At 50.0% G+C, this 27,948-nt stretch overlaps 8 protein-coding genes across 8 annotated transcripts, besides 1 other annotated feature; 5 read left to right on the plus strand and 3 right to left on the minus strand.

The window, feature by feature from the left end:
- Window positions 1–27,948: part of a sequence feature (contig 1.28 1..98898(1)) that runs on past both edges of the window.
- ANIA_01783 (uncharacterized protein) lies at window positions 37–2,647 on the plus strand (the record flags this gene model as incomplete). The annotated part of the gene is made up of 10 exons (XM_654295.1): window positions 37–576; window positions 635–824; window positions 884–997; window positions 1,059–1,177; window positions 1,226–1,238; window positions 1,269–1,367; window positions 1,410–1,419; window positions 1,523–2,079; window positions 2,169–2,182; window positions 2,318–2,647. 10 exons carry the CDS (start codon window positions 37–39, stop codon window positions 2,645–2,647), a joined length of 1,986 nt encoding a protein of 661 aa, XP_659387.1.
- On the minus strand, window positions 3,337–11,195 carry pyr2 (non-reducing polyketide synthase pyr2; the record flags this gene model as incomplete). The annotated part of the gene is made up of 3 exons (XM_654296.1): window positions 3,337–3,380; window positions 3,666–4,576; window positions 4,618–11,195. 3 exons carry the CDS (start codon window positions 11,193–11,195, stop codon window positions 3,337–3,339), a joined length of 7,533 nt encoding a protein of 2,510 aa, XP_659388.1.
- On the plus strand, window positions 11,988–13,103 carry ANIA_01785 (uncharacterized protein; the record flags this gene model as incomplete). Its single annotated transcript, XM_654297.1, has 2 exons — window positions 11,988–12,355; window positions 12,416–13,103. 2 exons carry the CDS (start codon window positions 11,988–11,990, stop codon window positions 13,101–13,103), a joined length of 1,056 nt encoding a protein of 351 aa, XP_659389.1.
- On the minus strand, window positions 13,230–14,825 carry ANIA_01786 (FAD-dependent oxidoreductase; the record flags this gene model as incomplete). The annotated part of the gene is made up of 3 exons (XM_654298.1): window positions 13,230–13,694; window positions 13,806–14,152; window positions 14,210–14,825. The coding sequence occupies 3 exons, from the start codon at window positions 14,823–14,825 to the stop codon at window positions 13,230–13,232; spliced, it is 1,428 nt and encodes a 475-aa protein (XP_659390.1).
- On the plus strand, window positions 15,097–16,714 carry ANIA_01787 (FAD-binding oxidoreductase; the record flags this gene model as incomplete). Its single annotated transcript, XM_654299.2, has 4 exons — window positions 15,097–15,120; window positions 15,178–16,097; window positions 16,152–16,372; window positions 16,440–16,714. The coding sequence occupies 4 exons, from the start codon at window positions 15,097–15,099 to the stop codon at window positions 16,712–16,714; spliced, it is 1,440 nt and encodes a 479-aa protein (XP_659391.2).
- Window positions 20,589–21,017, minus strand: ANIA_11315 (uncharacterized protein; the record flags this gene model as incomplete). The annotated part of the gene is made up of 3 exons (XM_050612864.1): window positions 20,589–20,605; window positions 20,651–20,674; window positions 20,930–21,017. The coding sequence occupies 3 exons, from the start codon at window positions 21,015–21,017 to the stop codon at window positions 20,589–20,591; spliced, it is 129 nt and encodes a 42-aa protein (XP_050468731.1).
- Window positions 22,172–23,473, plus strand: ANIA_01788 (uncharacterized protein; the record flags this gene model as incomplete). Its single annotated transcript, XM_050612865.1, has 5 exons — window positions 22,172–22,462; window positions 22,530–22,817; window positions 22,865–22,915; window positions 23,043–23,123; window positions 23,171–23,473. The coding sequence occupies 5 exons, from the start codon at window positions 22,172–22,174 to the stop codon at window positions 23,405–23,407; spliced, it is 948 nt and encodes a 315-aa protein (XP_050468732.1). The 3' UTR covers window positions 23,408–23,473.
- On the plus strand, window positions 23,913–25,577 carry ANIA_01789 (protein ffkD; the record flags this gene model as incomplete). Its single annotated transcript, XM_654301.1, has 2 exons — window positions 23,913–24,695; window positions 24,759–25,577. The coding sequence occupies 2 exons, from the start codon at window positions 23,913–23,915 to the stop codon at window positions 25,575–25,577; spliced, it is 1,602 nt and encodes a 533-aa protein (XP_659393.1).

Here is a 27,948-nt window from a genome sequence, read left to right on the forward strand (position 1 = left end):
ATGGTTAGAGAGCCGCTGAGCCGGCAACCAAGAAATATGGCAACATCGTACGACGCAACCACAACAGCTTCCGAGCTTGCGGACCATCTGTCTGCTGATATAAAGGGGAAAGTGGTCCTCACAACTGGGCCCTCACCAGCCAGCATTGGCGCGATGTTCGTGGAATCAATTGCGCGCGGCCTGCCAGCCCTAATCATCCTCGCTGGACGCAGCACGACAAAGCTGCAGCAAACGGCCGGTGCAATTGCCCAGGCACAGCCGGTTGTCAAAGTGCGCTTGCTGCATCTTGATTTGGGCTCTCTGGCTAGTGTACGAGAAGCTGCGAGGGAGTTGGCTAGCTGGGAAGATGTCCCGCGAATTGATGTACTCGTCAACAATGCAGGCATCATGGGCACGAAGTTCGCTCTCAGCCCAGAGGGCGTCGAGAGCCAATTTACGACAAACCATCTCGGACACTTCCTCCTCACGAATCTGATCATTGGAAAGATTCTGAAGTCGGACACACCGCGGGTTGTTAATGTTAGTAGTGATGGGCATAGATTAAGTCCAATCAGGTGGGCGGATTATAATTTTCAGGTAAGAAGCCTGCTATTCCGAGCACAATGGAGCAAATAGATGCTAACAGATAGTATAGGAAGGAGAGATCTATAACAAATGGCTTGCGTACGGACAGTCCAAGACTGCTAATATGCTGATGGCTGTCTCGTTGGCGGAGAAACTAGGATCTAGGGGGCTTCTGGCGTTTAGTCTGCACCCCGGTGTCATCATTAGTACTTCCATCTCAGGTGGACTTGATAATATGGATGAAGATCTTGCTGCATTGAGTACGCATCGCAAATAACATGGTGCTCTGCTGGCGTTCGATTGCTGATCGGTACCATAGAAGCTCTTGACAGGATGCTCGGAAATGCAGAGGGCTGGCGCGATTTCAAAGTGAAGACGAGACAGCAAGGAGCTGCGACCACGGTATATGCTGCATTTTATCCTGGCCTAAAAGGTAAATGTTTCTTTCTTCTAAACCGTATATGGTGTTGTGCTGACGAGCTCCTCGTTGATAGAAAGTAACGGGGCATATCTGCAGGACTGCCATGTGGCTGACCCTTGGACGGACACGGTCAAGCCATGGGGTACGGACAAGGTGGAAGCTGAAAGACTGTGGAAGTTGAGCGAGAAGCTGGTTGGGCAGGAGTTCAACTATTAGCGGTGGAATCTAACTATATCCTAGAGTATGGAATGGAGTATGTAGCAGCTCTTGCCTATGTTCATAGCGGTAGAAGCTGGGTTGTTGGCGGGCGGATACGGGAAAAGTCTACAGATGTGCATTCAGAAACCCAAAACTGGAGATCACTACTTTCATTTCGTGATCTGTAAGACAGAAACGATTAATAAATTATATACAATACTGGTAGATGGAGAAAAGTAGATAGAGAAAAGATGCGGAGAAGATCGGCGCGGGTGCCTACTCCCCCATGGTGCCTCGGCTCCCCAGAGTGCGAGCTTATTTACCCCAATTCTCACATAGCCAACTTGTGCCAGGCAACAACACCATTCGCATCCCATCAGTTCGCATGACAATGGCAGACGATATCACCCACTTCCGATCAATACCTTGGGTATCCGACCTCCTGAACGATCCCACCTTCGTTACCCACCCAATTCCCTCTCGAAAGATCAAAGCCAGCACAGAAGACAGCCTCTTCTCTACAACGCTCAACTCCCGCTCTACCATCTCCTCATGCCTCCTCCAATACCGCATTTTATCATCAAACGCCACGCCTCTATACCGGAACGCCATACCGACGAACGAAGTTCGCATCTTCTGCACCCTTGGTTCTGATCTCAATGGTTACCCCGGGATTCTGCATGGCGGCATCGTAGCGACATTGTTGGACGAGTTCATGGGTCTGATACTGAGTATGAGTCGGGCTGGTGGAGAGCCAGGTATGGAGGGCCCGGTCACAGCGTATTTGAATACCAGGTTTGTTAGGCCGGTGATGACGCCGGGAACGGTGGTGGTTTCGGGCAGGATTGTGGAGGCCAAAGAGGAGAGAAAGTGGAAGATCGTGGGGAATATCAAGGGTGAGGATGGAAAGGTTCTAGCCGAGGCGGAGTGTCTTTATATTTTACCTAGAGGGGCTGGGAAGAGTAGGCTTTAATGGCCCTGATAGATACTAGTAACAAGGTACGATATCTTCATGCAACCAAGACGGGAGCGCCTTACAACCAACATCGGACAGTTGCACTATATTTCTCGTTCCTATTCGATTGCACCTAGGGTTGTCATTTGCTATACCTCATGGCTCTAATGCTGGTTCAGACGTCTCCGGCCTGGCCCCAGTATATGCCAAGGATTAGCCATGCAACAGCTCTGCTGCTGTCGACAGCAACTGAGAGCTTCTTAAAGGTTGAGCTCCAGATGCCTGCTCTATTAATCTTGGCTCTTGCTCTCCTACTAGTTTGCCTGTCGAATATGATCGGCAGCTACTCTAGTTTTGCTGCCGCAGCCACTTTCCACCTTGACTCCGGCATTTACTTTTCCGGCATCGGCTTTGAACAACCTTGCTTTGGGAATGCTGGCAATTGCTTGGAAAGGGCCCTTGGAAAGGGCAAGCCTCGCGGGTTAAAAAAAAACTTGGGTTTAATCTAGACTTTGCTTCTCGAATAAACTGTCAGCGGGAATAGTAGGCCAATGGGGATGGAACAGCTCATAACCATCTGACAAGTTTTAAGATAATATCATTGTCTAGTTTAACCTGGGAAGATAGTTGTTAGACATGGTTGCCTCTTGTATGGATACAAGATCTATTTTCATGATAACCTTGGACATGGCTCATAGCCCCTTGCTCAAACAGGGCGTGGGATACTAGTTCCAATCGCCTGCCATCTCACTGTATTCTTAATAATTAACAACTGAAATCATTTCTAGCTGGCTTGTAGGTCTGCTTAACTTCTTCTCGGTATCTCTACTAGGCTTTCAAGCAGATCTGAGGCAGAGAAGTCTCTATATAGGCATAATAGACTTCGTACAGATAATCCCTGTAGGGTATCAACCTGAACTGGGGCTCTGCATGATCTGCAGTCTATTAAGAGATGAATTGTATTCGATGCCTCTGGTAAGATGTGAGGAAGCAGCTCTAAATTATATGGAGTCTAGACTTAGAGCACCCAAAGCATATCGGCAATTTCATGCAGCTACGCCATTGAGCCACTCACTAACGCAACAGCCCTTCTAGTCAAGTCGAGCGATATATTATCAGGAAGTATCCAACTGACATATCTGCAGTTAGGTGGACACTCAACGACTTCCTGATGTCGAAAGAGAGACTCGATGAATGTTTATACAGTGCCCAGTACAGAATCATCGTCAATTAGGTCTACACCTATCATTGAATTATATAATAAGAATTAAACAACACAATATGGCTAGGAATGTCTCCTATATCATGATGATACCGAAACCTGGCGAGGAGAGCCCAGAAGTCAGCGTCTTTACCACCAGTCCCGCCATATTAGAAATTATACATCTCCATTATTTCTATCAACATTCCACCGTTCGATTTATATTTCCGTCCCTTTCAGAACTCCCCATTTCCCATTACCTTAGAGTGAAAAAGCGAATCATTGCGTCTCTGCATCCCTCAATACTTGGACTCGCGGAAACACACCCGCTGGAAGCTTAGCCACAGCTGTAGCTGTTAATTCTTCGATCGACGCTCCACCCAGGATTTGAAGCAGAGGTATATCCACCGCCAACTCCGTTGCAAACCATGTCCTGATATCGACCGCTACGAGTGAGTCGACCCCTAAGTCTGTAAGTTGCGTCGAGGGGCTGACTATCGTATTAGCCGATACGCTGAACTTGCTACGGACCTTGGCGATCAGGGCTTCTGAGACGATCGGCGTAATGTCCTCGATAGAGGAGATTGAGTCGGACTGGAGGACCGCTTTGAGTGAGCCTCGCGAATGCAAGGTACCTCCTAGTTGTGATGTTGATTTGATGCTGTAATCAATAAAATCCCAGGTCAGCGGATTGGAGCTCCAGAAGATATCCGGATGCTGTTCAAGATCGATGAGCGGTAACCCGATAACTATCTCAGGATCCGAGTCGCACTCAGGCCGTCCAGCAAGGATTGCCTCGGCGAAGAGCTTATCAATATCTCTCTCGGAGAGAAGGAGAGAGCCTGTCGTCTTGCGGACATGTTGAACCCACCGGCTTCCCTTCCGTGTTATGTAGCCAACGCCGCTGATGAGACCTGGATGGATGATGCTCCCGACGAGGCCACGGGCGCGACGAGCGTGGATTAGCGAGGATTGAAATCCTGTTGCCGCCGAGTACGCGGTTTGTTTGAAGTTACCGACGACGCCCGTGATGGAGCCGAAGAGGATAAAGAAATCAAGGTCGACGTCGGGGCCAGAGAGTTCGTCCAGCAGCATGCTTCCTTGGACTTTGGCCGCAAAGGTCGACTGCATTACATCTAGAGTCATCTGCTCAAAAAGACGATCTTCGAGGACGAGGGCTCCGTTTACCACGCCTCCTACGGCGGGGAATTGCTGCTGCTGGATAGTGCGGTAGACGCTGATGACGGATTCACGGTCTGCGAGGTCCCTAAAAACCACATTAAAACTGTGCGCATGCTTGAGACAATACGGAGGACTTGCATGGGCAGTGATAACACTCGCGCGCTTTTTCTAGCCATGGTCCGGATCCAGTCCGGAGCGACCTTTGGCGTCCTACTCGCTAGAACGACATGTCGAGCGCCTTTGCTCACCATCCACTCGCAGATGGACTGTCCAAGGTCTCCCGTCATCCCGGCCAGTATATACGTTTTGCTTGCAGATAATGTGACAAGTGAAGTGACCGGTTTGACCTGAGCTTCAAAAGGGGAAGATGGATTCCAGTTCAAAATATGGTCCGGTTGAACGTCCTGATTGGCGACGGTGTCAATACCTACAACTGTGACCTGCTGATCCATGTCGGACAGTCGAGTCGCCAGTAAACACGAACTCTGAAGCAGGTCGTGGATTTCAGTGTCGCCGCATACTGGACGTAGAGGCGAGGAACGATAGAGTGTTTCCAAGGTCTCTACTCTTACGGGCAGGGACAGCAGGCCCTTCACTCTGGAACTGACCCCATCGGTTGTATTTCCATCAAGAGCAGCGGCAACGGCGATGTTGCGCGGCAGGAGCTCCTTTAACCTGCGGGTTGAAACCCTTGGATGGACGAAAGTTGTATTCTGCGTCTTGGAAGTCGGGGTATCTGTAGTAAAGAACGGATTCACATTCTTGCCCAGTGCCCGGGTCCAGATGGCGTTGCAAAGCGCAGGGCCAGCTTTGTGGACAAACAAAGTAGAATGAGGAGGAGTCTTGTCGACAAGGTAGGCGGCCAACAGGACGCCTGCGAGTATCCCAAGAAATAGGGCTTCTTTTCCAGCCAGAATCTCATGCCGCACTTTGAAGGTCCAGCTTTCCGGACACTCGATGGTGTTCTCATATCGTTCGGTTAGGGCAATCAGTCTCGCCCCGGTGGATTTATCCTCCCCCAAAACCAGGTGCAGAAACCCATCGCCTACGGGTACTGCGCTGACCGTTGAATACTGGACGTGGATGCGGACACCATCCACGCTCTGGCAGCGCAGAAGCTGCCTTTCACCTGTACCAACACGCAGCTTGTATCTGTTCTTACCCACTGGCACAACCGATATTTCGTCCGTCGCTCTCACCTGTTTCGATAGCCATTGCCGTGCGGAGAGGTACCGCTGATTCATGTCATTCTCGTACTGCAGACGGCAGATATCCATCCTTCCATTTCGGAAATACATCTCATGTTCGGTTGCGTGTACGAGTCTTGACAGCATGTAGTCGTTGCCACTTTCTGTATAAACAAGGCGCATCAGTGTTGTGGCAAGGAGCTCTGCAGTAACAGCGTCTGCATTCTCAACATTCAGGTACTGGTGTAAGGATTCTCTGCGCTCGTACGCGAGAGACCTCAGCCAGCCCTTGGTCAGGCCTAGGTCGAGGCAGTCACTCTCGGGTCCAGCAGTGACCCAAAGCAGTTTGTGGGTGACTGAGATCAGCATCTGGAGTGCTTGAAGACGCTGTTCGGTGAGGCCTCGGAAGCATGGGCTATCCATGTCTGTAAGGCATAATACGGATAGCTGAGAGCAACCGGTCAGGGAGAGAGACTCAAGGGTCGGTGCGACAAGAACTAGATGAAAGCGAGCCTTCAGCATCTGACCCAGCTCTTTTACAAGCGCTGAGGTCTTTGCTGTTGAACCACCCAGAATCAAGAGGTCTCCCCACTGCTGCTGCGTGTGTGTTTCTGCCTGGGCCGACAATGGCTCACGAAGCAGATTGACCTGATCATTTACCGCTTGCGCGACCAGGACTTCATACAGGCACAATTTTGGGTCCCCAAGGCCAACACGTAAATCAATACCGCCGAAGCCCGAGTCACGCAGAAGCTGTTCCCAAGTCAGAACGTCCAGCATTGGACCCCAGATGCGCCCATCTTTCTCGCCAGCCCACCAGCCTTCGAACCCACCCATTAGGAAGGTTGCCCGGATAGCATCGAGGTTGGTGATTTCCAGCATCACTAAGTATCCGCCCGGCTTGAGCAAGCTGCGGACATGGGCCATGGTCTCGACCATTGACCGCGTGGCATGCAGGCAGTTGGCTGCAACGATCAGGTCGTAGCTATGTGCTTCGAAGTTTTGATGAGCAGGATCAATCTCCACATTCAAGGGCGCGAAGAGAAACCGATCTTCATGTGCGGCAAACGCAGAGCGAGCCTCCTCAAAGAACCCCACTGAGATATCAGTGAATGTATACGAGTGATATGAGCGCCCGATATTCTCTAGAATTGAATGCGTTGCCGAACCCGTGCCCGCACCGATCTCCAGGATTTTCATGCGAGGGTATCTGAACGCCAGCTGGCCCACGATACGTCCCAGCCGCTCGTTCATCATCTCAGTCTCTACATCGTGTCTGTAGAACCGGGTGAGGACGTCGTTTTTGCGCACTTCCTCTAAAATAGAAGCTTCGCCGCGGAAGAACCGCCGCAGCGTCGTCCCCACCACATTGGCAATCTCAGCCATGACGGAGCCGGACGCCTCTGCTAACAAAGTGTCCAGGTCCGCCTGGGTTCCGTTCATCCAGTCCTTGTGCAGGATCGGATGCTCTCCCGCGGAGGTCTTGGTCAAGGTCCGGTCAATCCAGGCTGCCAGCCGGGAGCGATGGTGGTCTTGAGCTAGGTTGCGTCGTTCATCGTCGGTGAGTTGGGAGTTTACCAGCTTTATATATAGCAATGCAACATGTTCCATGGTCAGTGCATGGGTGGAAAAGTCGACAGGATCTGCAAAGGACCCGTGCCCTGGGTTCAATGGACCCCATGCGAGCTTGGAGAAAACTACCCGCTCTGTTGGTGGCTGGACGAGGGGGGCAATCTCAACGCCCTCCATTTGGACTATACCCTCATTGTTGTGCGTGAACAAACTCACATCCCCGGATATGCCATCTGCATCAATCTGGGTCACGTTGGCGTTGGAGAGAAATGTTTCCCCGGTTGGGTTTCTACACAAGGCAGAATTCACTATCACTGACTTGATGCGAGTGGGCACGAGCAAGGTGTAGAGCTCGCCATCATCGGGAGCTCCAATAGCGCCAAGCATTGTCTGCAAAGTGCAATCGAGGAGTGCAGGGTGCAGCAGAAAACGGCATGGCTTACCATCAGGAAGGACGTCTTGTATCTCACCATGGGAAGCGTCCTTCTGCCGATACAACGAGCGGATGCCGCGGAAGACGCCGCTATATCCGTATCCTACTTTGGCCAAAAATGCATACAGCTCATCGACATCAACGGCACTCATACCAGCACTTCCTGACCCACTAGACTGTGCCAAAAGGTCGGGGTTCGGCGCTCCCCAGGAAATAATCATTTGCCCGGACGCACGAAGTTGGAACGCGTCCCCTGTACTGGCGTGTATGTGAAAGGTCCCAGAAGTCATTTCGTCAGTGGTCTCCATTCTGTTGAATCTGAACAAGGTCTCCACGCCCTCTGCTTCATTTTCCGGTAGGGTGATAGCCTGGTGGATAGCGACATCGCCAAGTTGTATGGATTGAATGGACCTGCTGCTGAGTGAAGATGCAGCCTCCAGCGCCATGACAATGTACCCAGTTGCAGGAAACACGGGTTGTGCTTGTATACAGTGTCCGTTAAGCCAGTCAAGGTCCTTCTGCCGGATGTAATGCCGCCAGCGCCACTCTCCATCGGCACTCTCCGGTTCCAAGCTCCCTAGAAGGGGATGGGGCACACTGCGCTTGTGCAGGTGGTTCTTGATCATGCGAGATTGAGCAAGGTAGGATCTGCTGTGATCGAATGGGTAGGTGGGAAAGTCTTTGATGAACTTTGCCTGTCCCAAGCCGAATAGACGGAGATATCTTGTGGTGTCAATTGCTCCAGCTCCTATGGTCTCCCATAGACTTCCAATTACATTGCTTAGAGAGGCGATACTGCTCGAGCCGCGGATGCACGGTGCAAGATAGGTCACGTTTGATGCCGCCGGGAAGAATTCCGCAATATTCTGTTGCACTGGACCTTTAAGAGCTGGATGTGGACCAACTTCAATGACAAAATCTGGCGGAGAGTCGCCCTCATCGAGTGCGTGTGCCACGGCTTGTGAAAATAGTACGGGCATGGCCATATTCTCGATCCAATAGGCACCACGCAGCGAAGCCGAATCTATATAATCACCCGGGTGTACGGACGAATACCATGTTATGCCACTGATGGCATCCTTTACACTGATATTACATTCCTCTAACGCGTCCAGGTAAGGCCTGCAGCAGGGCTCCATGTGGTGAGAATGGTAGGCTGTGTCAACTTGCAGGATACGGCAGAATTTATTTTCATCTTTTAACTTTTTCTCCAGTGACTGTATAGCATTGGCGTCACCAGAGAAAGTCACGCTAAAAGGCGCATTCTCCGCAGCAACTGTGATTGTACCTTTAGACTTGGCGCAGATGTCTGCAGCTTCTTGCGCAGATACACCAGCAGCGAGCATTGCACCTGGTTGACTGTTTCTCCCACCCGCCCTTGACGCCATAAATCCTCGCAAGTACGCAATACGGATTGCGTCTGTGGCAGTGAGGTATCCTGCTGCATAGGCAGCAGCAATCTCGCCCGAGGAGTGACCGATTACTGAGGTGAAAGAGACCCCTATCGCCCTCAGAAAGTTGACAATGATGATCTGGAGCGCAGTACAAAGTGGCTGGGATAGGGTGGCACTTTTCATCTTGGACACCGAGTTGGACAATTCACCAGTCAAGGAAAAGGATGGCCGATACTTGGTCGGGAGGTCATTCAGAGAGTTTTGCATTTCTTCAAGCCAGGCGCGGGCGACTGGAGAAGCCCCGACTAGCTCCCATCCCATCTGTGTCCACTGGGCACCTTGTCCAGTGAAGACTCCCAATATCCGTGGCGTGTCAGAGCACCGGCGGCTGTTGGTTGTCTTCGTTCTTTTGCCAATGGCCTCGGCCTCCTCTTCCATCTTGCCAATCAGTTCCTCGGTGCTAGAAGCCCAGAGACTAACGCGGAACTTTAGAGCTGAGCGGCGCCGGAGAAGAGTTACCGCAAAGTCGACGAGGTTCAGAGCGGGTTTGCCCTTTAAATATCCAGCATAGGAATTTAGAACTGCTGCAAGTGAGCCCTCCGATGCCGCCGAGAAGACAAATGGAAGCAAGGCTGCTGTCAGCGACTGTCCGGCTGCAACAGTGCTACCGCTCTCTTTCACATTGGCATCGTAACTCTCAAGAATAGCATGGGCGTTTGTACCGCCAAATCCAAAAGAATTGACTGATACTCGCCTTGGAGCGCCAGTGGGGAGAGAAGGCCAGGGTGTAAGTTCAGTGACGACTTTGAGGTGCGAGGCAAACGGCTCCAGAGCTGGGTTTAGCGTCTCAAAAAGAAGATTGGGGGAAATCAGTCCATGCTGCAAATTCAGTGACGCCTTGATAATACCTGCCAACCCAGCGGTACCTTCTGTGTGGCCGACAACAGTTTTGACTGAACCAACCAGGAGGATATCGTTGTCATCAGCAAAGGCCCCGTTAGCGGCCCCGTTCACGCTCACATCACACCCATTGTAGACGCCATTTTTTTCCGGGCTAGCAGGAGGCCCGAAGAATGCATGGTGAATGGCAGCCGCCTCCTGAGGATCACCAGCCAGTGTACCTGTTCCGTGGGCTTCGAAATATTGGCAACGATCCTGCACTCGCCGTGGATCTAATCCTGCGCGTGCGTACGTGCTTTGAATCAGCTGCAGCTGGGAGACGCTAGACGGCATGGTCAACCCCATTGTTCGTCCATCCTGGTTGGTGCCCGTTGCCCTAATAACACACTCAATGTCATCCCCGTCCCTGATCGCATCACTTAATCGTTTCAGAACAATTGATATGACCCCCTCCCCGCGCGCGTAACCATCCGCGTTGGCATCCCACATGCGGCTTCGCCCTGTCGGTGAAAGCATCTGGATCTTTGTGGTAGAGATAAAGATATTTGGTGCCTGGATGAGATTGGTACCTGTTGCCAAGGCTAGCGTACATTCGTTCTGTTGCAGCGCAGTCACTGCATGGTGCAGCGCCACCATGCTTGATGAGCAAGCAGTATCAACGACAACAGAGGGCCCGTGCCAGTCAAAGAAATATGAGATACGATTTGCAATAATGCTCCGTGCGGCTCCAGTGGCCAGATATTGCGGGAGAGATTTATAGTCGGCTGACTGCAGCTCACCCCAGTCGTTGTTCATCACGCCGCAGAAAATGCCCGTGGACGAACCTTGAAGAGCATCCAGACGGAGCCCCGCGGATTCGAGAGACTCATATACTGTCTCAAGGAGCTGTCTTTGCTGTGGGTCAATACTCTCTGCTTCAGTGGCGGAGATGTTGAAGAACGGCGCGTCGAATGGTCGGGGGTCATCCGAAATATAGTACGCTTCTTTGCTATTGGTCGTGCCTGGATAGCCCGGATCCTCGTGGTAGAATGCGTTGATATCGAACCGATCGCCAGGAGTTTCCGATGCCACGACCCGCGGGTTCTTGAGCAAGGTCCACAGGCGCGAAGGCGAAGAGGAGCCGCCGGGGAGTCGACATCCAGTGCCGATGATAGCAATCGGTTCCACTACTGTATTATCGTATGCCATTGCGGTGGGCCGATATTTGCAGTCAGGATTCTGCTCAATGTGTCTTTGTCCGTCAGGAGCGCTCAGTGAGGGTAGCCTTCTATCGGTCTGACATAGTCATGGAACTACCCACATTTATCATCCATTTAGTGCTTGACTATCTTGCACACACTAGTTCAGGCCAACAGCTAGGACCAGTAGATACTGCAGCTCATATTTGCCATGTGATGGTAGGTTTGTCACGGACCTTAGGCCGACGAGGTGTGACGTGGATATTTCGGGCCAATTAATGGCATAAGCCCAAGATCAAAGATATAGCCGCTGATCTGGATTGTCGAGACAAGAGATTTCTCTTCTCGTCTCCGTCATCTCCGTCACATGGACCGTCAATTGTACGTGCTATAGTGTCACATTTGTAGGACGACTGGTATGCTGGAGTGAATTCTGATCCAACTGCGAGGCCAAGCAAACGTACTGCAGCGGACGTTGGACTGCGAGAATGACTGGTAAGACGGATGTTTTATGGCATTGCTTGCTCTATCACATCCAAATTATGTTCAAAAGCTTTAAACTTTAAATGCAAAGATATGGATGAGGTGCATTCACGACTGGCATGCACTTGGGACATTCCCTACGATCGAAACAGCGGAATCCAGAAGAGTATCGACTGTCTAATGCACCCTCCTTTTTCCAGTGAGACTCTTGGCAAATATACGCCATTGTGGAGTATTGCTTTACTAGTTGTGATATTCCCTCCAACTTCCAGGTCCTGAAGCAATTCAGTTGCGACAGACGACGCTCATCTTACTCAAAATGTCTCACCAATCTACAATCAACTTCATCAGGTTCACGTTCGTCATACTATCCCTTCTTGCAATCTACACAATCTTGATTCCCAGTATCAGAAAGGGCTTTTTCCAACATATTACTGAGTGCGAGGTTACCGGGAAGCTGTCCAGGTCATCAGGTGCCGATGCCAGGATGATAGAGAGCTTCACCGGTGTGCCGGTCCTGGATATATTCGTCAAAGCACTTGTTACCAGTTTCTGGCCAGTCATCAATGGTGAAAACCCGGCATTGTCTCTTCTAGGGGTCCCGGCTGTTGCCTCGATGGGTGTCTCGTATCTTCTGCTTTTGCTGGAAGCAAGGAGAACGAGGTCGTTGCTCAGCGTAACATGGCGGTGCGTATCAGCCCTTAGACCCTTATGTGAGTGCATTACTACGATCACTGACTATTGCAGGCTTGCATGGGTTGGGTTGCTTCAGACCAATTTCTCGCAGGCCATTATTCTCCCAATCTACTGTGCAATTGCCTTCTCGTCAAGCAAGAAAACCAATGGTTTCCGGCCCATTCCCCATGTGACAATATCTCTCATTCTATGTGTCTATACAGGAATGGCTCTCGTCGCACTCCCTTCGCCAGCCGTGATACCAGACGGCCTTAAGCAGGTAGTGGTGGCCTTCATGGTACCCTGGGCGTTATGGGTGTTCGTCATGGTCTTCATGGCGTCCTACCTCTTCCCAATCGAGGTCGAGAAAGAGAAAAGCCGTCGGACGATTTACATATTTGCCCTTGTCATAGCAGCTACCACCCATCTAGGTGCGCTGCTAGCCTCGCTGCTTCATGCGGACCTGGGACCCGCAGATGTATTCCTGCCCCCCCTGCCCTGGTACGTGACGCGGTTTCCGAGCCTGGAAGAGGGTATGGCCAGTTTTCTGCAGTGGGACTACCTCATTGCCAGTGTGACATTGTTTTTGTGGGCCGTTGCGGTGTATCTTAGGGACTGTGATGAGCACGTTGATTGGCAGAGATTTGGGTTAGAAGTTTGCGCAATATCGGTGATTATATCCCCTGCTGCAATGGCCGTTCTTCTAATCTGGCGGCTGGATGAGATGCTTAGCAGGAGGGGGATCGCGAAGGAGGACTAAGGATGGACTGAGGTAGTCAAATTGTGCACCCAGATAGGAATAATGAACCATGTAACGGGAACGGAGAAACATGTTTTCGATGACAGCTTACCATCACCAGGATCATCACCGTCAATTACATTCTCTCTAGTTATTAATGCTGTCTCGGCCGAAATTTATAACACTGTAACCATACACTAGAGCAATTATTGGTATCACCAGTAACAGAACTCCTGAGATAGGAGACCATCCGGACACTAAAGCCCGTGTCCAACCGGGTCCCGGAAACGGCATCGGAACATAATCCAAGCATGGAGCAGGAGCAATAATACGGCTGAAGGTGTGCAGGGCCGCGCCCGGCGTGTATGGATACACATATCGCCCTATTATCTTTTTGATCCGCCCTTGTCGGGCGTGGACACGGGTGACAGACCGAGATATAGCGTGCACTGCCCGCAAACGCTTCTGCTGGCGCACGGTGTACCCCTGTAATAGCCGGTTGATGTCATCCTCGGATGGTTTGTCAATCTGACTGATCCTGCGCAACGTGTTTGCTAGCGCAGCAGCACCCTCGATCGCAGTATTTGCTCCCTGCGCCATGTTGGGGGTCATCTGAACAACTAGTCAGTGACGGGGCACCAGGCCAAGAATCACTGGGGATGAGAAGGAGAGCGAGAACCGGAGAGGGTAGCCCACCTTGCTGACGCTGTCCCCAAGACACACGATTCGTCCATGGTGCCAAATCTGGAACAGGCCTTCTTCCAGTATTGTGAAGGAGTACTTCGGTGTATTTACCCACAGGTCATGGAATTTCAGATCTTTGCATAGGCCAAGGCCGGCGGCGCTCTTGGCCATAATAAGGGCTGTTTCGCCGTCCGAGGATTGAGTTGTTGCCGGAGAGTTGCATGGCCTGTTCAGCTTCTGGATGAGCCCCCATCCAATGTGTGCGTCTTTGCCGGGAAAGGCAAGTACAGTAGCGTTGTCATGGCATGCGATCAGCTGCTCTCCTGGGGGTATCCCTTTCAACGGGGAAGAGATACCGAAGACGCAACTGTACTCGGCGACTAATTCTGGTTCCGGTCGCGGTATAAGCAGTAGGACTCGGTGAGGGTATCTATTCCACCTACGGCGTCTTTCCTTCTCCGCATCAAGTTTTTGACCAAGTTGGAGCCACATCTGTGATCGCGTTATGCTGTGTACTCCGTCTGCACCAGCAACCAAGTCCCCCACATGTTCCTGTCCGGACTCGGTAAAGACAGATACGCCCCTGCGGTTCTGATGGTGCTGGATCTTTATTACTCTCTGTCCAACCTTGATCTTGCTTTTGTCACGTAGGCCGAGGTAGAGCACCTCAATGAGCTGCTGGCGAGTGAGGACGGAAAGGGAATACCCAAATCTTTCATCGTTAGCTGGCATATAACCGATAGGAAACTGGATTTCAGGAACTTGCCTTTCCTGGATTGCCGCTGGGAAATTGTCACTAAAGACGAATCCATCTGGGTACGTCATATGGGCGACCTTGACTGGGCATGCCTCTTGCTCTAGCTGATGGCGAAGCCCCAGCTGATGCAGGATACGCCATCCGTTTGGCAGCAGACCGACTGATCCGCCAACGGTAGCAAGGGGATCCGAGTGTTTCTCGAGTACGATATAGTCAATACCGGCCAGGTCGAGGCTGTGCGCCAAAGTCAGGCCAGCGATTGAACCACCGACAACTATCACTTTGAAACTTCTCTTGTCCATTGCGTGCGTGTTGTTGTTTGCGGTAACGGGAAATATTGGGTATAGCCAACAGGGTTTTATTGTGTCTATCAAACGAAGTGATTTCTATACAACAGTCTTGCATCAGGAGACTACTGAGGTGGGACAGTCTTGCATGGCTCAGAACTTGTGTCCCTGGTGGATTCCAGTGAGACATGTGGTGCGGTGCATAAAAAGAAGCGTGATCTCTGGTCGACTCCTGATTCTGTATCATCTCATCATTTCACCCGCTATGAGACCACCCCTGGACATAATGGCGACGGTCTCCGAACTATGCGTACGCGGACTGATACGCTCTTGCCTGTTATACACTCTATAATGACTGTTACTGCAGTGTGCAGCCCTCAATACAAGCATCGGCAACAGAATCGCCTTCCCCGGCAGCACAGCATACAACGAGTCTCTTAGTTCCTATTTTGGCGTCAATGCGCAACTACCTCCAAGCTGTTTTGTTCTACCGCTCTCGGCACAAGACGTCTCGGTGGCCGTTCAAACCCTAACCTCGCAACCAGATCCATGCTTTTTTGCCATTCGCAGCGGGGGTCATACTACCTCACTCGGTGCGTCGGCAATAGAGGCCGGCGTTACCATGGATCTGTCAGGAATGAACACTACCACATACGATTCCAGCACCAATACTGCCTTTATTCAACCCGGTGCGCGCTGGGGTTCTGTGTATGAAACCCTTTTGCGGGATAACGTCCTGGTTCCCGGCGGCCGGACAGCATCTGTTGGCGTGGGAGGTTACCTGACCGGCGGTAGGAATTCGTTCCATGCCGCGCGTGTTGGTCTAGCATGTCTAAGCATTAAAGGATACGAAATTGTCCTAGCAGACGGTGAGGTTGCAAAAGTAGACCAAGATTCCCATCCGAACCTCTTTCGGGCTCTAAAGGGAGGCTCAAACAACTTTGGCATCGTGACCTTGTTCGACATGGAAGCTTTTTCAACGGAAGGTACGATATGGGGCGGGACTGTTTTATATGATATTTCCACCAAGGACCAGTATATTGCCGCGGGCACAGCGTTTACTGACAACATACCCAACGACCCCTACGCCTCATGGGTCGGAATGTTTGCGTACAATTCAACCACAGACCAGACAGCGATCTTCACCTCTCTGGCCTACACGAGGCCCGTTCAGTCCTGGCCCCAAGCGTTCAGCGAATTCTACGCGATTCCCAACATTACACACACCTTGAGGTCTGCCACGGTGTTGGATCTTGCAGTGGAAAACTCGTTTCCTTACGGATATCGGTAAGTTTCATGTCAGTTACAGGAATTAGAAGGTCCAGTACTAATAACGCCTAGTAATGTCCTCCAGACTGGAACATATTCCAACAATGCCGAAATCATCCAAAAAGCCGTCATCATCCTCAACAACCAAGTGAAGATGGCCAAGTTGCGAGCCCGGGGAAAAGACTACGCGCTCTTTGCTATCGTCCAGCCATGGGTTCCCTTATTCTGGGAGCACAGCGAGGCGCGTGGTGGAGACGTGCTTGGACTGGAGCGTTTCGAAACTAATTTGCTCAGTACGTCAAAAACCCTTCTTGTTCTAGACCTACTATCCTATTCCAGGCTAACAGATGTCAACACAAGACATTGCCTGGGACTACAGCTGGGACAACTCGGCAGATGACGAGCTTCTGTACGAGTTGGCGCAGTCCGCGCGCGAACAGTTGGATGAGTACGCGCGGTCTACAGGCGCGTACAATGAGTACATCTATCTGAATTATGCGGGCCGCACGCAGGACCCGCTCCGTGGGTATGGGCTAGAAAATCTAGAATTTCTGCGGCGCGTATCGGAGAAGTTTGACCCGGACGGTGTATTTCAAAGACTGGTGCGTGGAGGGTTCAAAATTGACCGTGCATAACGTGCTGGGCCAGTTATATATCTGACTTACTCTGTGTAAGGAGAGGAGACGAAGAAGCAGCCATAGTTGTGTCACCATTCGCCGTAAGCAATAGCAGGCTCTGCAATTCTAGGCCTTTGCAGGGCCGACTGGATCCAAGTCCAAAATCTCTGCCTAGACTTGATATAAAGTGTTGGCCTCTATCTTTAACTCCTGAGGCCACATGTTGTGTTGTTATTGCATGCTCGCCCCTCATGCTGGCCATGGCCTTACGCACTCTCCCCATTCTAAACTTCATCTCCCACTGCTTTAGGTATGTCTTTGTTCCCGACAATGCCAAAGCAGTGATAGATGTAGGTTACTCTTAATCATCATGATCCTTAATCATCATGATCCGCTCGCGACGTACTTTAACAAGCACCCAGCCTCGTATCCCAGCCCCCTACAATATAACGACCGCCCAAACACTCCTTCCAATGAAAATCCCTTGACAGGTTACTACATCTCCTCATTCCTCACCACAACCACTGGAAACCAGTCCTACATGGTTACTGGCATCCTCGGGACTTCTGAAGTGACCAACTATGGATTCAGCATCTTGGACCTCGACACCCTCGAGTGCGTGGCCTATGGCAACACGACAGTCTATTCGGCCAGCAAAACCACATCTTTCAATTTAACCAGAGATACATATTGCCTTCTTTAGCGCCAAACCCTGCCAATCTCGCCATTGCTGTGCGCTCCAACGCAACTGCCTCCCGCGAGGACGATTAACAGGTGCCCGTGGGCCTGGACCTACTTGTCCATGCTACGTCACCCGCGTTGTAGCTTGTTTTCCAACAGAAGAGGGTCTCGCTTCCTGAAGTAATAGGCTACTTACTGAGTTATTTCATGTCTAGATTGGTATCTTTTCTACGTCAATAACCGCTCAAGCACCACGGCTTCGCTGTTATGACTAGTTTCACAAGATGATAAAGAACACAACTTTCCGATTTAGGTCTATTCTGTCTAACAGAGTGCAGCGTTTTAAGAGAAAAGCATTTTATTTACCAGAATCCGGCTACCACAAGTACATACGACCATAGGGTGTGGAAAACAGGGCTTCCCGTCCGCTCAGCCGTACTTAAGCCACACGCCGGCTGGTTAGTAGTATGGTGGGTGACCACATGCGAATCCCAGCTGCTGTATGTTTTTGATTTTTGCAAGTTGTTTGTGCCTTGTGCACTCACCGGAGACTTCAAACTTTTACGAAGCTATCACTTTGAAGCCAAGGTAGCCTGTGCTGGCAGCTGCAAAGTTCTGCTTGAAAATGGCCGCTTCTAATTCGAATACGTAGGGCTGAAAGCCGCTTCAGATTACCGCTCAACTGTCTACTATCATACAAGTCCTCATATTAAAAAGCATGACTTAGAAGCTGAATCTTCCCCTTTCTGTCCTGAGTCTGATCCAGCATGCCAGCTGAACTGGCGGGTTCCCCTGCGAGGGTTTCAGGACCATGAGCTTCAAATGACATCGAGCCTCGAGATCTCTAACCTTAGTCCTGCGGGCGCGCCAGTGCTTTCGACGAGTAGAGGCAGAGACTCACTTAGCGGTCTTGCCACGCTCATTGTCCTTCCACCTTGTTTGTGGGTGGCCCTGATAACGAATCCCACAGCATTTGGCATCTCTGGTGGCTTCATTTGGCCGCTTCAAAGCTATTGTACCACTGTTTTCCTTACGTGACTATCTGAATTTGCATTGAAATTTTCGCTTCACCCAGCCAGGAAAGCACCCGAAGTATCCTTGGGGAATGCATCTTCGCCATATGTATAAGAGTTATCCCAGTGGTGCGGACGAGGAAACATTGATACTCTTACGAAGAAGCGGTCGCCTGATGCTGGGCATTTGGCAGCAGCGGGCTGTATCTCTTCATTAGGAGAAGCCAGCAACCATCAAAGAAAAATGATACTTGTCCTACAATAAGACTGCCAGTCGCTGCTGTAGTGGGATACTGGGAGGGAGACGAGTTCGGTGATGGAAGCTCAACCCGATCATTATTCAAAAAAACCCAGAAAATGCCGGTGACAATATATGAAAGAGAGCCTATTACATTCTCTTAGGTGCTGTTATTTCTGTGAATTGAGACTGTCGCGGCGTCTGAATTGTTGAAAACTGAGCATAGATAGTTGAGAGGATAATCTAAGATCGTTTTCCTCGATAGCTCGAGGTCTCATGATAGGAGTTGAGCCCGAATCAGACTGCTCGAACTTCAGAAGCCACGAGTCGTGGATCTTTAGCAGCCTAAGGGCCTTGACGGAAAGAGAGCATGGCCAGAAATCTGACGGCAAGTACCAATGATCGTACAACAGAAGGGTAGAAAGGCTTTCCATTTGGTATTGTTCTCCAAGAGCATGACACTACAAGCCGCAGCTTTACTATATTAGACATACTCGTTAGCTGACGCCCAGATATTGTGACTGCGGTTTGCTTCGGTATAATCCACAGATTGTGTGCACAGTGTTATACCTAAAATAAAGTAGTGGAGTCTCCGCCGCATGCGGGCCGCTTCCTTCCCAAATATAAGGAGGGGCCCCACAACCTTACTAGCACTCCGCCCTGGGTTGTATAAGTTGTGGATGTTTGCGAGATTTAGGGTAGAACTGTGAAGAAATTGGTTATGTCGTCTTCACCAAAGCGTCAGGCTCCGCCGAATGATGACTTGACCGCACCATGACAAACATCCCCCCACGTTGCGAGTCAGTAACTGGATGCCGCCATACCCGTACGCCCAGTTAGCACAGAACAGCAGTCCGCGATCTGCTGCATGGTGACATCGTTCGCTCCGTGATGCTTAGAACATCAACCTCTACTCCAATGACAGTTGCTCCGGACCCCCGACATCTCGCGATCCGCGCACATGCGACAGCTGGATGCGATCCAATTGCATTTTCGGGCATCATTGTGGAAGAGAAATGATTCAGACTGCGATGCGGCTCAAAACGTGTCTCCAGTATATGAAAGGAGAAATCATTGATTTGATCGGTGTTGGGCAGACTTGCTGGTATCTATAGCCAAGTTCGAATACCTACATCTGCTCTGCGGGCATTCTACCCATCGCTCAACCTAATCAGACTTTCTTGCCGCTACCAGTGCCACTTTGCCACTCTCGATTTTACAGCCACGATGCAGGAGCAGATTATATCAGCCCGTTATCTCGATAAGACTAAGCTGATGAAGTTGTTGAAAGAGCGGTTCGCACCACAAGAATATTCTGTCACGGTATGTTCACTCCAAGGCTCCCAGGCAACCAGTTCATCCCGCCTTTTGCTTCTCCTCTCAAATACAGCCTGGTTAGTTTTAGAAAGTTTAGGGGGGTGATTAGGCGGGTGAAAGCATTCAGACGCCAGGATGACTATCCCTGTTGTAAAGGATGGGTCGATTGGACGTTTCTGCAAGGCTGGGTTTATCGCTACCAACACAGCCCCCACTAATTTAGCAATAGCGCATTAGGCTAACAAGAAGCCAACAGATCAGCTGCGGACGATTCTACCTAAAACTTCCGGAGGCCTTGTCGGAGGTGGGTCAGCCTTGGAATTTTTTCAAATTTGCGAAGCCAGTGTTGCCTTCGAACCGGGTTTTTTTGCCCGAAACATTCCATTCGTTATCTGATGTGATATAGGAGGAAATTGAGTCGTGTTCGCCATAAGAAAGCAGAGGCTTGGATTTTCTTTACCAATGCGGCGCCGGCCTGACTTTCACAGATTGATCCCTCGGTTAGAGCAGGTGAAGGCGTCTTATTTTGCCCCCATAGGCAAGGGTGACGATCTCTTTGTATATAGCCGCTGGACTCCTCGAGAGGCACTTTTGCCCAATTTGCCCTCGTCTTCTCCAGAAGATATACTCTATCTTTGATATCTCAAAGCGTCTTTGGCACTACATACCGTCAAAATTTCGCAGTCCAATTGAGAAACTACATACCTTCAAAATCACAGTCAACTCTATCTAGCAATGGAAAACGGTTGTATTTCGCCCGCACCGATCCCACATTGTTCTCATGGAAAGTACATGGATACAAGGAAGCTAGTTCTCCTGCTGCGTGAGCAATATGGCGCATCCAATTTTCGCATTGATGTAAGATGCCATTCTCCACTCTAGGGTTGATTCCTTAATGACAAGCTAACCGTTAGGTTGTTAGTTACAACGAGACCAGTATATGGTATACATAAATAATAGAACATCACGAAGTTCCTATCTTACTGATGTACGTTTCCAGAATGTCTATCGAGCCTTCGCTGACACTTCCATAGGCAGAGATCGAAGACTGTCGATGTCCATGCTGACCCATGATGCCATCAGAAGGAGGGGTGCAGGAAGATGCTCGGCGCTTATTTCCGGCTATGTGCTACAGCAGTGTTAGTTTCCATTATTGAGCTCGTTTCCAGGCATTTTTTTTTGTACGTATTTTTCAACAAATCAATGACAGGATTTCCATTGTACATGTAGGAAGGGTGTATGGTTGTGTACATGGCAATGCGTGGCCACAGCTACAGGGTAGGCTGGGCAGTGTTACCTCATGCCCTTCGGTCTGCTAAGCCCACGAATGCCTTGCTGGTGACACGGCTGATGATGGCTGACCCACCCCAGTTTTTTTAGTGCTGCAACCTGGAGGGGCTTGGGTGACTTGGGTCAGGCGAGAAACGCAGCTGCCCTTCGTGCCCAGTAGCCGCGGTATCTGCTGTTCTGACCAGGCTTTTCCCAACTCACGCAAGGCTGAATACGGCCTATTAAGCTCTCCTTTAGGCTAGGTTGAAAGTAGGACTTGAGGCTTAGTGCTATATGACGAGCCTTTATAGCCCTGTATACTCGATGAAATGGCAAAACACCGAAATAAATGAAATGCCGCTTTAGAAGACGACACCAACAGCAGAACACTTATACATATTCTGAGTTCTTAGAGACTACTATCTGCAGATGGATCAATACTTGCTGGAGAGAGCGAATGCTCGTTCAGACAAAATATTTAGGGCAAAGCCCACACGGACCCAGCTCCAGCTCCAGACCATCGAGAAAGTCCAAGAAGACAGTGAAGTATGGAGGTTCCAGTTCGGAGAACGGAGCCAAATCAATCAGATTCATGAGTTGGAGGAGGCATATCCGGTATATATAGGCCAGCATCAAACTGCCATGGAACCGCTAACATAGCGCAGCGCAGACCGAGCGAGTGCATTCGGATCTACACTATTCAACATGTAAGATCTTGGAAGACGCTAGACATTTCTCGTGAGATCTTCGACCGGTTATTGGCGATTTATCAAGTGTTCCCGGAGATCTGGAGGGTTCTGCTCACTTTCGGATTGAGGTCATGCGAGAACGAATATGGATTTCCGCCGCCACAAGTGAGAGAATCAAGAGAGAATTCAATGGAAACTCGAGGCTCGCCCGAATATAAACCCATGAAGAAGAATTGTGCGCTGACTGCGTATAGAATTGACATATGTTATGCGGCGAGTTGAACGGAACGGCAAGTTGGCACCAGGATGTCCCTGGTCGATCCGACAAACAGGCGTATACCAGAAATTGGTACAGCCAGCGGACAGCTCCCAAGAGGCCATCTCAACATTCTTCCTGGTGGCACCGTCCTCGGCAATTGAGAGCGATCTCATGCGAAACTTGGGTGATATTACCAACAACGTGAAGGCAGCCTTTTTAATTCATAAGAGTATTGTGGCAGAGAGTTTGGCGGGTTGGATGGATTATATGTGCTGGCTAGAGGAGCAACTAACCAAAAAGGTCTGCGGCTCCTACGTCCACCATCGTCTCAAAATATAGGACTGGCCGAGACTAACGATTTCGATAGTCAACGCGAGTGATGGCGACGCCTAATGAACTCGAGGAAGACAGGCACGAACTCAGGCAGCTAGGGGATAATATCACGGACCTTCGCGTGGTTCTCCAGACGAAGGTGCTAACCATTAGACGACTGAAGAAGGACTATCAAAGGTACTGTTCAATACGCTGCAAGGACTCACGCAACTGCAAGTGTGGGCAGATAATCCAAGAATTTGAGGAGTACGTAGATGAGGCCCAGATGTACTTGGAGCGAGCAGCCGTACTCCAGGACAGAGTTCAGTCTGTCCAGAACTTAGTAAGACAAGCTCTCTGTAGTCCGGAGGATACTAACCACTGTGTCAGCTGTCTGATCTACTGGGATACGAGGAGCTGCGAACGCTGAGAGAGCTCATGGTACGTTGTTACTGCTCCTTTCCCTGTTATACTTTTCTTTATATGTTCTTCTTCTTGGAATTTTTCTTGGTTTTTTTTTATCATTATTGCTGCGGAAAGTCTACCCTAACAGGCTATTGTAAACCAGGCACACACAGTCCAGGGATCCACGGCCATGGAGCAAGTGGCAGTCATCGGGCTGGTCTTCATACCGGCAACGCTGGTGGAGGTAGGCCTTTCTATGCCTGTCCGGGAACTATCGCTAATCAGATCCAGAATTTTTTTTCTACCGAATTCGTCAAAAATGATAGTGATGGTCTAAGGGTGTCCGGGCAAGTGTGGATTATGGTGGCTGTGGCTGTGCCAATGACTGTATGTGTGCTTGTATTTTGGCGGCTTTGGCTGCGGTATGAGTTCTTTCGCCTCCGACCTCTCAGGCTTGCCAGGCGGAGCCTGAAGGCCCTCGTCAAGGCCAAAAGATCGAAGGATGAAGACCCGGGGATGAAGGTCTGATGCAGTATCTCCACTGTTGTGGGGGAGAGAAGCCTTGAGCCCATGAGCTTTGCCCAATTTGGAATGAAAAATATTCTGACGGCTCCCCTTTTTGGCCCTAAGCTTAGTCTAGTCGGTTCTAATCAGTACCTTCCATGAGACGGAGTGGCTAGGTCGATAAAGTACGAGAAGCAGGAACATGACGAGCACCGGCATACGTCGTCTCCGCGCGACGAATCATCACTGACGCGCTCCATCTCCTCCCCTCATAGACCGTGAGCATGACTCCTGCATTATGCTTTTCCTTTTCTGACACTGGCTCGCTTATCTGCCTTGTACACCTACAGTAGTCAATCTTGGTCTTCTTAGCCTTACCTCTTCACACTTTGCAAGGCACCCTTCTCTTCACTGCCACTTTCCTCCCATACACCCCCCCTTCCCTGATCCGTTGAGACATGCCCGTCACTATAAAAATGTTGTTCCTGCTTGTCTCACGCAATACCGTCTCTGATTCATTGATGCCGTGATGGACATGTTTCTAAATTATCTTGCACAGGTAGCCTACCTGTGCTTCCACCTCCTCGGCGCAGCTTCCAGGCTGGTCTTCCAGCCGCGTCCTGCTGATTATGTGCGACATCTAGCTGATCAACCTTCAAATGACCGCCCTTCTCGTTCTACGCTACATAACGAGGAATTGATCGGATCCCGTGCGGACGGCGCCCTGCAGAGGCTGCAAGAAGGACTTAAGGCCTACCGCTTGACGGCATCGATCGAAGCACCGCAGAAGTTTATCCCCAGATCGCACCTCCAACGCCTGGTTAGAGAGAGTGTTCAAGAAATTCTCCGCGAGCAGTCAATTGTGGAAGACAAAAAAATTCCGTTATTTAGCCAGCTGATCTCCGAAGAGGCAACCCAGCTCTTTGCCACTCTGGTCGATGTGAAGAAAGAGCACCATATAATCGACTTTTTGGAGGAGGGTATAAGAGACAAAAGCCTGCCCTTTGTGCGAACCCGAAAGCTCCGCAGATTAGGCTCTGGCCTCCTCACTAGGCAGAAAAAGCCGATTCAAACAATAAACGACTGGGATTGGCAGTCTATCGAGGCCCTGGAGAACAAACAATACCGCGTCTTGAGCCCCGTCTTCCGAAGTGGAGCACACTACGAGCTAGATAATTTGCACATCCTTCCCTTCATTGAACAGGAAACAGAGGTCGAGAATGTACCTATGGAAGCAGGGGGATATGGGGAAGTGTCGAGAGAGTGTATCCACCCGGACCACCATGAGTTCCAAACCTCGCCCGCGCGGGATGTGAGTCATACCTCACTGTGTCACCGTTGATACTGCAGTTATTGATCTATACTTGCAATTCAGGGTCTCGTTGTAGCTGTCAAGCGTGTGTTCCGCAAAGCCGATTTCGGGCTCGAAAGAAAGGTCTACCTAGACCTGGGCCCAATTCGCCATCCTCATCTTATCGAGCTCTTATTCACTTTTCGAAAAAAGGATAAATACCAACTTGTGTTTCCCTGGGCTGATGGAAATTTGAAGGACTACTGGGAAAGAAGCCCAGTCCCTGAGTTTACCAGGGACCTCCTCCTGTGGTCGCTGGAGCAGATGGCCGGAATGGCAAGTGGATTGGCCTGCTTCCACGAATTCACAAATCCGGCACACGGACATACTCGGTTTGGACGTCATGGAGATATCAAAGCACAAAATATTTTATGGTTTCACGCTGAAAATGTGCTCAAGATCGCCGACTTAGGGGTAGCCAATGTGCGTGGCAGGGACTCCCGGTCTAACATCCCCCCCAGCACTGTGGCTGACTCGCCAACCTACTCGCCGCCAGATATCCAACGGCAACAACACATCTCTCGCAAGTGGGATATCTGGAGTCTTGGATGTTTATACCTGGAGTACATCACCTACCTCGTTCTCGGATGCCCAGCCATTCTTAGGTTCTCAAGCCTGCGCCGTGAGCCCAGCAGTCAATATCCAGAACTGTTCACTGACGAGTTTTATGCTACCGACTATGAATCCGTAAAGCCGTCTGTCAATGATTGGGTTGCCCAGCTCCAGCAGAACTCACGCTGCTCATGTGTACTGCATGACCTCCTCAACCTCATCATGACGGAGATGATCGTCATCGATTCCCCAACGCTCGAAGTACCTCACTCGGGATGTACAAGAAAATAAATGAAATCTTGAGCCATGCCAAAGAGAACGAGGAGTATGTCCTGAAGCCAAAGCTTAAGGCCCAAAACTTACCTAACTCTGCTACTCGTCTTCGTCTTGTTCACTTCGACAGCATGCAAGCTTCGCGACCCTTGGGACCCCAGAGCATTCTACTAGGACCGCAGAAGAGGTCTACTTGGCACCCCTGAGATTTTTCATTGCATGAAGCAATCATCAACTATCGATGATTGTCCGGTCTCTTTGCCTTCAGTGCATCACCGTGCTACTTACGACTAACCTTTGGCTATGATGCATGGCATTTGTATAACCACGAAAAATAAAAACCTGAGAGGCGTTTTGAGCATCTTTTTTCTTATTTTTTATTTTTTTATTTTTTTTTTTTTTCTTTCTTTTTGAGACTCACTTTTAAGATTCCCTCCCGCACTACCTATTCAAACTACACGGTTGTTGTATGTATAATTCTCTGTAGATGAAATAGAGAGGCCCAGCTTACACGAAGCGTTTCAGAGCTCCCAAACTGGTGTCTTAGGTCGTGTTTGTCACTCGAAAATATGTATTGCTTCGCTGAAGTGTCACAGGCTATGGCCTGGATCTTGGTTGTCGGCCATGCCCTCAACCTGGTTCTAAATAAGGTTTCTGCAACATCAGTATACAGCCTCGGAATTGTGGCCTCGGAGCTTAGGAAAGGAGATCCGTCCTCATAACTTCGGGAAAGGGATCCGTCGGCATACAGGTCCGGGAAGTCAGAAAGGTTGATAAAGGGAGGAGGAAGATATCTGCGCTTCTATCTTTTGTTTCTTTCTCTAAGCTTGTGATACTCGTTTATACAGGACAGCCAGTTGAAAATAATACTGCCTACGCCCGTTACATGAAGTATGATAAACTGTCCAAGTAGGATTTTCTGGGGGACATATTGTGCCCAAGTAGACTCCACTTTGACACTATGCAATACGGGGAGGAGAATAGGTATAAGGAAGTTTAATCCCTCGCTTGGTGTGCTTGTCCCTGGGAGCCATGGATATGCCGCTCCTCTATCTCAACAGTCACAACCTCTCATAAGTTCGCCACTTTCAAAGGGAAGCTTCAATCAAGAAACTACTTGAAAGAGAGTCTAGTGTCCCTTCCAGCCTTCCAATGCTGCTTACCTCGCCCGGGGAGCCATGATCTGCGCGCAGAAGATACAAAAGTAAAGTAATAACCCATTATACCAACCTGACAGGATGAAACCGCTTGACAGGTCTCATCCATCGTAGAACTAAACGATAACTGGGAAGGCACAGGGAGAAAAAGTGGGTCGTAGGGTCTTTCGACCTTTGAATATCATAAACCTCAGGAATCCTAAACAACAACTCAAGGGTTGAGACGTAGGTATATTCTACAAGATTGATTGGCCAATTTTCTTTTGGGCGGCCTACACCTGTTCCGTACCCGGAACTTTGTTTGGATCGGGTGGGCCCGTGCGGGCCTGTATGAGGAAGTATAAGACCAAACTACATGATAGCAGAAACTGGAAGGATAAATGTCGGAGACAGGAACCTGGTCATGCAAGGGCAGACCCCAGGGGCTGGGACCTATGTACAATACTCCGGCCTAAAGCGTAGCATGACAACTCATCTTTGTGGGCTTGAATCTTCAGCAACTTGTTATGCGACTCAACTTTTCAGCCCACAGAATAAACCACATCTTTTTCTGTCTTCGTATTCTTTTCTTGTCCCAGTGTCTGGTGTTGTCTGCCTTTTTGGTGAGATTTTTGGACGCAGTCACTGAGTAGTTCTTGTTTCCAATTATATCTGTCGATGAAAAGGCCGCTGAGGTCTGGCCACTGATGCTAAATATATTAGAGATGATACTTCAGTTGCGGAAAGAACATCCCTACCAAGGCCATAACTAAAGTACAAGTCTGGAGCTAGGAGGTTTAAGAGCGGTCCGAGTACCCGTTTGGGTCGGGGTTGGGGCGGACTCCACTGTCCAGGATTCAGGTCAATGGTGTAGACCGTCAATTGGGATCTCTCGCCGCCAAGCGAGAGTGTGTTTAAGTACCCAGCCGTTGTCCAAAGTTAGGCACTTCGCGAAGCCGTCACAATTGAGGACTTGGTATGGCCAATCATTTAGACGGTGCGATAGTGTCTAGGCCGAACGTCCGCTTCTAATTTAAGTGCACAGAGGCAAGGCCCAATCCCCCTTACTCCGTCGTTCTCTAAACTAAACCTTGCATCAAATCATTCTTGCAAATTGCATGCGACAATCAAGCTCGTTTTACTCGACTCTGACCAGAAAGACCTAGGAACGTTAGTTGAGTGTGGACGCGTGTGGACGCTAATTAAAGCAACAAAGACAAGCCAATGCTTCATTTATACAGTTATCGTTCTCC

Source organism: Aspergillus nidulans, chromosome VII, assembly GCF_000011425.1.
Source record: "Aspergillus nidulans FGSC A4 chromosome VII".
NCBI lineage: Eukaryota > Fungi > Ascomycota > Eurotiomycetes > Eurotiales > Aspergillaceae > Aspergillus > Aspergillus nidulans.